The 11274-nt window shown below is 29.6% G+C and overlaps 2 protein-coding genes across 2 annotated transcripts; one reads left to right on the top strand and one right to left on the bottom strand.

Annotated features, from left to right (window-relative positions):
• Positions 1 to 257: 257 nt before the first annotated feature.
• On the bottom strand, positions 258 to 8609 carry LOC111686126 (putative uncharacterized protein DDB_G0271606). Its single transcript, XM_046949514.1, has 7 exons — positions 8218 to 8609; positions 7658 to 8152; positions 7429 to 7568; positions 6404 to 7373; positions 4499 to 6339; positions 1365 to 1485; positions 258 to 1293 (listed from the first exon to the last, which is right to left on the bottom strand). The coding sequence occupies exons 1-7, from the start codon at positions 8356 to 8358 to the stop codon at positions 730 to 732; spliced, it is 4272 nt and encodes a 1423-aa protein (XP_046805470.1). The 5' UTR covers positions 8359 to 8609; the 3' UTR covers positions 258 to 729.
• Positions 8610 to 9003: 394 nt separating this feature from the next.
• On the top strand, positions 9004 to 9872 carry LOC111686123 (zinc finger CCHC-type and RNA-binding motif-containing protein 1-like). The gene is made up of 2 exons (XM_023448428.2): positions 9004 to 9217; positions 9283 to 9872. The coding sequence occupies exons 1-2, from the start codon at positions 9072 to 9074 to the stop codon at positions 9770 to 9772; spliced, it is 636 nt and encodes a 211-aa protein (XP_023304196.2). The 5' UTR covers positions 9004 to 9071; the 3' UTR covers positions 9773 to 9872.
• The last annotated feature ends 1402 nt before the right edge of the window (positions 9873 to 11274 follow it).

Here is an 11274-nt window from a genome sequence, read left to right as displayed (position 1 = left end):
TTTCAAAACTATTTCATTTTCTAGTTCAAAATTTTAATATAGAAACGTAAATTAAACTAGAAAAGAATGAATAGTTTTAATGCGTAAACAAATTCGTGTTTTAATTTGTTTTCTTACAGAATTTTACAATAATGTATACATTTTCCAAAATAAAATCTATGATAGCAGGTCAGTCGTGTCAATGAAATGATACATATTATAAAATAAAACATAAATAATGATAAAAAACCACACACATTAAAAGAAAAACAAGTAAATTTCATTTTAAATATTTATGTATGAAATCAACGAATAGATTTCTTAATAAAAAAAACACTGGAACATTATGGCTGTTGTGATATACAACACATGTGTACACATATAAAATTGTAAAAATATTTACAAATAAATAATAATAGTAATATCAATAAAATGTAGAAAACAATGTAGAAACAAAAAGAAAACGTTTACAAGAGTTTGTTTAATCTATAAAAATATTTTGTGTTTTGCACTTAAATATTAGAAATTTTTTAAATAAACTACAAACCTAATTCTAAAATCTACAAATTGGACATGCAAAAAATTAAAAAAAAAATAATAATAAATAAAAAACTATAAAAAAAGAAATTACTTACAACTTTAAAACAAACAAAAAGTACACGTTCTACATCCATTTGTATGAAATATTTATAATACATATAAACTGTGTTCTTGTTCACACTAAGCATTTTTATACACTACCGACGATGATCATTTTTCAATCTTAAGATGACCCATTATTTGACCAGTTGTTGCATTTACAAATTGAGCTTGTGATAATTGCACAAAATTCGCTAAAGATGTGGGTAAATTTAAAACAGTGGCATCATGATGATTACCACTAGATGAGTTTGTTATGCCACCGTTATTAGCACTAAGTGTAAGTGTTTTTAAAGCATTTGCTTGAGGATCATTTGCTTGTGTTATGGTTATTGTATTACCGGCCAGATCTTGTGTGGTAACAATCGAGGTGGGTAATTGAAGATGCATTATTTGCTGGTTTTGTGTTTGATTGGTATTTTGATTTTGACGTTGTAATTGCTGTAGCTGTTGTTGTACCATTTGTAATTCCTGTCGCTGTTGAGTTTGTTGCTGTTGCTGCTGTTCCTGTTGTATAATTTGTTGTGTTGATTTTGTCGTTTTTTGCTGTTGCTGTATTGGTGTTTGATATTCTATTTGATTTGAGTTTGTGTCATTATTATTACTACTATTATTATCGGTATTTTGATTTGTTTCTTTTGTTGTTGCAGTTGTTTCGTTTACAGTCTCAAGATCCTTTAAATAAAAAGTTTTTTATTTAAAATTTTATTTGTGTATTTTTATTTTTAATTTTTCATACAATTTACCTCTTCGTTTATAGCTTTAGTTTGATGCAATAGTTTATGTTGATCATAATAGGCTTTAACAGCAAATACTTTACTACAAAATTCACACACATAATGATTGGGATTGGGGTCCGTATGGATTCTGAAATAAATTTTTTTAAGTAATAAAGTTATTAAACATTTTAAAGATATTGAACTTTTTTTCGACAAGTTTTATAAACTATTCGCTAAAGAAATGAGTTTTTATTAAAGAATTGGTCTAAAAAATCTGTTCGACAACAATTTTTTTCGACAATAATTTTTACATAGAACATTTTTCGACATTTTTCTAAAATATTTTGTTTAAAGTTTTATAATAAAACTCTTTCGACGAGACATTTCGCGATGAAATTTTTCGACAAGTTTTCATCAACAGTTTTTGCTAATTAAATACTTTTCAACATAATTTCATAAACAAAAATTTTTATTAATTTTTTTCGACGAGTTTTAAGTACAAAAATTTTTTGAGATTTTTCGACAAGTTTTCCTCAAAAGTTTTTGCTAATTAAATGTTTAACGACATGTCATCTAAAAAAAATGGACAAGTTTAAAAAATTCTACAAGTTTTTTAAAAAAATTTCGACGAAAAAAGTAAAAAATATTCGACAATTTTTTAATTTTTTTTTTAATAAGTGTTTAATATAAAAATTTTTCGACATTTTTCGACAAGTTTTTGCTAATTAAATGTTTATCGACATGTTATCTAAAAAAATTCGACAAGTTTAAAAAATTCTATAAGTTTTTTTTAAAAAAATTTCGATGAGTTTTAAATAAATATTTCTTTTTTTAAATTTCACACATAATTTTTTTACTAAGTTCAGTCAAAACTTTACTAAGAGTTTTCAAAAAGAAACTTTTATTAAAAATTTTATTCCATAAATATAAAAGAAAAATTTTCGATTAGTTCTAAATACAAACATTTTCAATAAAGACGTTTTTCGACGAGTTCTCTAATGAAATTTATTACGGCATGTTTCTCAAAAAAATTTTGAAAGTTTTATTCATTCAATTTTTTTTCGACAAGTTTTAAATAAATATATTTTTTCCAAATTTTCTATAGAATTTTTTTCAGCAAGTCTATAAATAAAATTTTCCACATGTTTTCTATAGAAAATGTTTTTCTAGTTTCATTAAAATCTTTTTCGACGAGTTTTTAATAATAAGTTTTGTTACAAAAAAAGTTTAAGTAAAACATTTTTTTTACGAAAATGTTTTTAATTTAAACATTTTTTCGACGAGTTTTCAATTTAAACACTTTTAAAAAGTTTTTTAAAGAAAATTTTTTCAATATTTTTCTACGAGTTTTTACATTTTGTAGATTTTTTCAGAAATTTTTCATAAAAACACATCGACTTATTTTCTAAAGAAAATGTTTTTCTAGTTTCAATAAAATCTTTTTCGACAAGTTTTTATTAACAAGTTTTGCTACAAAAACTTGTTCTGATAAGTTTTAGTTCATGCAAATTTGTTCGAAAAGTTTTCAATTTAAACATTTTTCAATGAGTTTTCAATTTAAACACTTTTTAAAGAGGTTTTTAAAGAAAATTTTTTGAAAAGTTTTTTTTTAAATTTTTCTACAAGTTTTTAAATTTTGTAGATTTTTTTCTGAAAATTTTCATAAAAAACACATATTTTCTAAAGAAAATGTTTTTCAAGTTTTAATAAAACCTTTTTCGACGAGTTTTTAATAATAAATTTTTCTACAAAAACTTGTGATAAGTTTGTAGTAAAACTTTTATCATGCAAATTTGTTCGAATAGTTTTCAGTTTAAACATTTTTCGACGAGTTTTTTACAGAAATTTTTATTAAAATTTTTTTTCGACGAGTTTTAAAATTTTTAGATTTTCCCACATATTTTCAGTAGAAAATGCTATTTTATGTTTATTAAAGTGTTCTACACGTTTTCTTATTGAAAACTGTTCAATACGTTTTCTTATAGAAAACTGTTCTACACGTGTTCTTACAAAAAACTGTTCTACACGTTTTCATATAGAAAACTGTTCTACACGTTTTCTTATAGAAAACTGTTCTACACGTTTTTTATAGAAAACTGTTCTACACGTTTTCTTATAGAAAACTGTTCTGCACGTTTTTTTATAGAAAACTGTTCTACACTTTTTTATAGAAAACTGTTCTACACTTTTTCTTATAGAAAACTGTTCTACACGTTTTCTTATAGAAAACTGTTCTACACGTTTTCTTTCTTCAATACATTTTCTTATAGAAAACTGTTCTACACGTTTTCTTGTAGAAAACTGTTCAACAAGTTTACTTAAAGAAAACTGTTCTACACGTTTTCTTATAGAAAACTGTTCAATGCATTTTCTTATAGAAAACTGTTCAATGCATTTTCTTATAGAAAACTGTTCTACACGTTTTCTCATAGAAAACTGTTCTACACGTTTTCTCATAGAAAACTGTTATACACGTATTCTTATAGAAAATTGTTCTACACGTTTTCTTATAGAAAACTGTTCAATACGTTTTTTTATAGAAAATTGTTCTACACGTTTTCTTATAGAAAACTGTTCTACACGTTTTCTTTTAGAAAACTTTCCTACACGTTTTCTTTTAGAAAACTGTTCTACACGTTTTCTTTTAGAAAACTTTTCTACACGTTTTCTTTTATAAAACTGTTCTACACGTTTTCTTTTAGAAAAATGTTCTACACGTTTTCTTATAAAAATCTGTTCTTATAGACAAATGTTAGAGTTTTCTTTTTGAAAATACTTCTACAAGTTTCCCTATAGAAAAGTGTTCTACGAGTTTTTTTATAGAAAACAGTTCTACAAGCTTTTTTATAAAAAAAATGTAGGAGAAATTTTTTGTAAAAAACTTATAAAAAACAGTTCAATCTCATTCGATTTTTTTTCATTCCACAAGTTCATTCGACAAGTTTTCTCTTCGGAAACTGTTCGAACGATTTTCTATTCATAACTGTTATACAAATTTTATATTGTTGGAAGACTTTTCTTATAGAAAACTATTTAAATATTCTAAAAGATTTCTTTTTAAAAAACTGATTCAACAAATTTCATTTGGAAATGTTTTCTTATCGAAACTTGTTCCACAAGTTTTTTTTAACAGAAATAAACGATTTTTTTGTTATACTCACTTCCTGTGTTTACTTAAATTATCCTTTCGTGAAAATGGTTTCTGACAAATATCACAACTAAACATTTTCTTGCCCGTATGCGAAACTATATGACGCAACAAATGTTCCTTACGATGAAATGCTTTCGTACAGCCCTCTTCGTTACACTTAAAGGGTCTAATGCCGGAATGCAATTTAACATGTTGCGTAAGATGTTCCTTTTTCTTAAATACCCGGCCACATTGGCTACATTCTAAACTATTTTTAGCCTGATCAGAGTTAGACGTATGTGTTGTATTGTTAGTAGTGGTGTCAGTGTTAGATTGTGTTGTCATTGTTGGTATGTTATTGATTGTAGATGATGGTGCATTATTTTCATTTGTTGTTGCTGTTGGAAGTATAGAAGTTATATCAGTGACATAATGTACTTGTGTTGTGGGAGATCCTGTTGTTGTTGTTATGGTCGTCGTTGTTGCAGTGTTATTTTGAGAGTTTATGTTATTGGTAGTTTGCAGCGATTGCCCTTGATTTATATTTGTGTTTAATGTTGTGACGGTGGTGTTGGTAGAGCGACTAGTTTCCATGGGATTAGGTTTTGCTGGTGTTTTTTTAATAAATTTCTTAACTGGAGAGATTCTTAGTGTAGTATTGGGTATGTTGGATATAATCTGAGGCTGCTGTTGCTGGGTGCTGGATTTTACTGCTTGTTGTTGTGTTATGGTTCTAGTAGGCAATGTTTGTTGCTTCTGTTGTTGCGCAGTTGGTGTTGTTATTTGCAGAGTGGGTGTTGTAAGTTGTGATTTTGTTTGTTGCGCCACAACTTTTAATGTAGTATTACCAATTTGTGTTTTTTGCGGCTGTGTAGCATTTTGAAGTTTTGTCTGCTGCTGTTGTTGTTGTTGTTGTGGTGTTATGCGACTTATGGTTATATTTTGTTTATTTAACATTGGTAGTTTAGGTAAAGGTGACTCTGTCTGTTGTGGTTGTTGCTGCTGCTGTTGAGTTTGCTGATTTAATGGTGTTATGGTAGCTTGTCTAGTGGAATGTCTAAGATGATCTTTAGCAAAGTTTCCTGTGTTTGTTGTTGTTGTCGTTGTTGCAGTGGAATTTAATTTAGTTGTTATACGCTGTACTGTTATACCACCCAGTTGTGTGGTTAATGTATTGGGTTCCACCGGATTTTGTTGTTGATTTAATTTTTGTTTCAGCTGCTGTTGTTGCTGAACTTGTTGCATTATCTGTTGGGTAAAACTGGTGGTGGGTGTTATCTCAATTGTATTACTACCCGGATGTTGTGATATTTTATACTTTTGCTGTTTTATTACTTTTTGCAGTTCTCCACCGACTTGCCCAACAGTTGTAGTTGTTGTTGTTGGTATTTTTGGTAATTGTTTTTCAGTTTCATTGGTGGTTGATGTTTTTTCTGTTATATTTATTGTTGCTGTTGGTTTTTTAGGAGTTTTATCTCCAGTTGTAAGTACTTGTTGGGAGGTTATTTGTACACTTTTTGGTAACTGAGTTATTTGCAATGTTTGTGGTTGTGTTTGTGAGGGCGCAGGTTGCTGTGTTTGTGTTGTTATTTGTTGCTGTTGTGTTTGTGCTTGAGTGTTAACTATCTGTGGCAGTACCTGCTGCTGTTGTTGTGTGTTTATGGTTTGTGATTGTTGCTGTTGTGGTTGTTGCTGCTGAATTAATTGTGTTGAAAAGTTGGAATTGTTATTAAAGCTCGCCACTGCTGCAGATGTTTGGAATGTTTGATTCGCATTTAATGCTTGTGGAGCAAATTGCAAGGTTGCTGGTATTGAAGTAGGTGCTAGTTGCATTATGGGTTGACCATCGGCTGTTGCTATTTGAGGTTGTAACTATAAAATAAATTAAAAATTTTATTATTAAAAAAATAAATAAAAGTGATTTTCTCTCGCCTACCTTCATTTGCAATTGATAAGTGGTTGGTAAAAGGAAATTTTTAGCATCAATATGAGCCACAAACTGCTGATCGGTATTTTCATCCTTAATCGTTATGGGCAGAAAACATTTATTAGGTGATAGCATGTTTCCTCCACTATTATGTGCTGCAACATTGGCCAAAGCTTGCGTTTGTAAGGCGACATTTAACTGGGTCTGAGGTTGCAGTAATGGAGCTAAATTCGAAAGCAACGCCGCTGTGGCAGCATTTTGATTTTGTTGTTGCTGCTGATGTGTCTGTTGAAGTTGTAATGTAGTTTGTGGTGTTAAGGTGGGCTGAAATTGTAATTGTATTTGAGGTGTTGTTGTTGCTTGTTGTTGATGCGTTTGTGTAGTATTTGGTGTTGTGGCCACGGTTGTTAGTTGAGGTATAGTAGTTGTTGTTGCGTGATTTGGCGGTGTAAGCACAAAATTTAATTTAGGCTTTTTATTTTTCGATGGACTTAAGTCATCGTTATTGTTGTCATTTAGTTTATTGTCCGCTGTTAAAGAAGTCGATTGTAATAGATGGAGCTGTTGTGGCAGCGCTTGTTGTTGCTGTTGTAGTGTGGGTGCTGTTATTGTGATTTGTTGCGGTTGTAATTGTGATGTCAATAGTTGTAATTGTTGTTGCAGCTGTTGTTGCTGTAATTGTTGTTGAATAAGTTGTTGTAGTTGAAATTGTACTAACTGCTGTTGTTGCTGCTGTTGGTGTTGTTGCTGTTGTTGTTGTTCTTGTTGTTGTTGCAACTGCTGTTGTTGGATTTGCTGTTGCTGAAATTCTTGCTGCTGTTGTTGCAAATTTTGCTGCTGCTGTTCCTCGCGTGCTAGTTGTTCCTCCTGTTGTTGTTGCTGCTGTTGTTGTTGCTGTTGCTGCTGCAGCTGTTGTTGCTTTTTACTTGTTGGTGTTATTTTTATATTGGGCTTAATCTTTAAAAATTCCTCCAAAGCACTAAAAGCATTTTTTTGTTTAAAAATTGTATTTAATTTATAAAATAAATACTTACTTATTTTTCATCTCATTATCTTTATTTGGTGTACTAGGTTGGGAATTTATTTGTTGTGATTGTTGCTGTTGTCCACTATTATCGACGGTTATGGTATATTGTGGTATCGTTTGAGGTTTTTCAACTTTAGCCTGATCATTCTAAAAGTATAATACAATTTTAATTATAATTTTATATACATATGTATGTAAAAATTTTAAGAATGTTAAAAAATTTTCTATAAATATACCTGAATACCAACAGCTTGCATTATAGAATTAAGAAAATCTTGATTTTGCATAGTACCCGCAGCTGATAGGGTCAATGGATTTACTACTGAATGAGCCATTACATTCGATCCTTGTATTGTAAATAATTGTTGCTGCTGCTGTTGCGGTTGTTGCTGCTGCTGTTGCGGTTGTTGCTGCTGCTGTTGTTGTTGTTGCTGAGTATGAAGCTGTGATGTTGCCACTGACTGATTCAAACATTGTGTAGTTGGTAATTGTTCCGTATTGTTTATATTATTAGAATTTGGCGCATTACTTGTAACACTCAAACTTCTACCCGTAGCCGATAAAACATCTTTAATCAAAACTTTACCACCATTCTGGGCCGAAGCTGTATTCAGGCAAGATGTTAACATGATTTGAGAATTGCGGCAAATATTGCGAAATTCCATATAAGTTTCCAGATTCTGTATACATTGCTGACACAAAACTTTTGGCAAACGATCCTTTTCGTCCACCTAAACGTAGAAAATGTTATATTTGCTCTTAAATATTCAGTATTTAATCATAAATTAATACTTACATTTAATGGTAAACATTCAGTAATTTTAGCACATAAATTTTTTGTTTTGCCTTCCGGTGAAAAAATATCAATTTTTTGTTCTGTTGTTGTCGTACAGATACGACATAAATCATAAAAATTAACACTTTTAATATTCGACATATTTGCATATATATATTGTTAGTTTCATATAATTTCGAATTTATTTTATTTGCAACTGTTTTGATTATATTTTTTCTTTAAAATTTAATTTTTTTCTTCACTGTCTGCTAGTAATTGCCCCATTTTTTGCATGTCTATTTTTGTCTTTTCTGTCTTTGTTTTGCTATTTTTTTAATTTCCCCGACATGTTTTTTGTTATTTACAAAGATTGTATTTTTAATATTCGTTTGTTTTTTGTTTATAAACAAATTTATAGGGGAAAATTATGCAATGTAAATAATAAATTAATTTTTAGTTAGTTGTACAACAAAAAATGCACACACAAATAACAACAAAATAATATTGTTATAATTAATTTGACAGCTAGACGACAGACGCTTTAATGGTTGTACAATAAAGTAGTAATTGTTAGAATGTTATATATGAGCGTTTATTTGTGTTTGTAGCGCTTTTTTCGCAAGTCCTGTTAATATATGTAATTTTAAAAATATTAAAATGTAAGTTTAAGTTAAGTTTCTAATAAAATAAATAATTAATAATAAAAACTAAATTAATTTTATACCTTTATACAAAAGACTTTTTAAACAATATTTTTTATATAAAAACCACCATGTTGTTTCAAAATCGCTTAATTGCCAACATTTAAAATATATAAACAAACATTTTTGTCAACAATAACATTGTATTTCTTTCAATTTTATTTTTATTAAAAAATGGAAATATTTGTAGGAAATATTCCACCTACAATCAAGATTGAAGAATTAAGTTTCTTATATCAATCATTTGGTCAAATTGTATTTATTGATATTAAAAATCGCTGTCAACCACCATTTGCTTTTATATTATTTGACAATAATAGGTAAATATTTAATATTATTGGAAAACCAATTAATATAGTAGTATACTTCTCCATGGATATTTAAGTTCTGCTTATAACGCTGCCGTATCAACAAATGGCTGTACGTATCAGGGTTATCAGTTCCAAGTAAAGTTATTGATTCCTGATGACAATTCGCCAACAACCAATGATAAGTGTTTGGAACAGAAGCAGGATGACCCACCAAAAAAAAGCAGAGAAACAATACAAAAGATAACTCTTCCTAAAAATATAAGTGTGCCAGAAAATGGTAAACCTGGAGGATTAGATGATCCACTTAGAAATGGTATGAGTGGCGCTGGCGTAAAGTGGTATCTACGTTATCTAAAAATGGGCACTGAGCCCAAGGAGGCAAGAATAAAAGCATGTATGCATAAGTTTATAGCATTAGGAGATTCGAAGCAAATTGCCAGAAAAAAAGCTGTAAAATATTGCAGTACTTTAGGCTCTGGTAATAAAAAAGTTAAAATTACAGAAAAGAAACAAAACGTATCGAAAAAACCGTCTATATCAAGGAATATCGTTTCAGTAGTGTAGTTATTTTGGTGCATAGTATTTAAGTATTTATAATGGAAGGAAAAAAATATTAATCAAAGCATGCGATTAATAAATTGCACTTAACTATTATAACTAAAAATTTCGTGATTTTAATTGTTTATCATAAAAAGTTATTGAAATATTATATTTGATTAGGGATTAGAGTGGAATGGCTATTTAGGCGTCGGACCTCGTAGAATTCCCTTCCAATACTAGGAATTCATTTAATTCAAACTTATCTCTCCGACTTTTCTTTTTTGTTTTCTGTTTACTTTCCTTGTTTGTTCTTTAAGGGAATCACAATAAATCCTCTTGAGTCTCCGAGTGGGATGTATACCTTTTTAGTATACATCCCTTTAAACTAATACAAATCAGCACAGAATCACTTTCTGAGTTGATTTGGCTATGTCTTTCTGTGTGTGTGTTCATGTAAACCTGCGCATGCTACAGGTCTTAATTTTCAAGAGGACGAAAGCTATTGAAAATAATTGAAATCGGTCCATTATTTCGCCTAACCCCCATTAAGGTACGGTAGTATGGGGGCCCCATACTACCGTACAGAAATAACCAACTACAGACTGGTTTCTTTACTCTTGAAAGCCAATTTCATTGGCTTGGCATTTAGGTCAAGCTTCTCATTAAACCAAGAGCCTTTCCATAGATTTTGGACCAATTTTGTGTTTATGTACATATGTATGTTTTAAGTGCCGTTTCACACAGGAAAACTTTTTTGGGGAAACTTTCGATAATGTGTGTGAAAGAGATATCAATCATCTCTCTCCCTCGGTACGAAGCTTTTTGTAATAATACAATAAGACCTGGTTCACACTAGGAAACTTTTGATTTTGTGTGTGAGAGAAAGATATGTTTGATATTTCTTTCTCTCACACACAAACATCAAAAGTTTCCTAGTGTGAACCAGGTCTAATGTACTAATGTAATATTAGTATTGTCACGGTATCGATATTAAGGAAACATTAAAAGATAATTAAAAAATGGGTTCTTTGTCTGGGCCGGCACTAACCATAACTACGTTCGTTTGCAGTAAAATTAGGGTTCTATAAATCGACTTTCGAACAATCGACTTTTTGTCAAAAAAAAGTCGAAGTCGATTATGTTGTTCCAAAAAAGTCGATATCGTCTATGAAATAAGTGGAAAAGTCGACTTTGTAAATAAAATTCGAAAAGTCGGAAAGAGTCGAAAAAAGTCAAAAAGGCGGAAAATGTCGAAGTCGATAATTCGAAAAACGTCGAAAGAAGTCGAAAAAAATCGGAAAAAGTCGAAAATAGTCGGAAAAAGTCGAAAAGAGTCGAAAAAAGTCGGAAAAAGTCTACTATTTATAAAATATTAAAGTCGAAAAATCGACTTTTAATTAAATGAAAAAAGTCAAAAAATCACGCACATAAAGAAAACAACCCGACGAAAAATAAAACAAACCGTAACAGCTGTTTTATCAAAATAAACATTTTTTTTGGTGTGGTGAGTTATTTTTGTTTACAAA

Source organism: Lucilia cuprina, chromosome 4 (assembly GCF_022045245.1).
Source record: "Lucilia cuprina isolate Lc7/37 chromosome 4, ASM2204524v1, whole genome shotgun sequence".
Lineage (NCBI taxonomy): Eukaryota > Metazoa > Arthropoda > Insecta > Diptera > Calliphoridae > Lucilia > Lucilia cuprina.
This window is presented reverse-complemented; position numbering and strand designations above follow the sequence as displayed.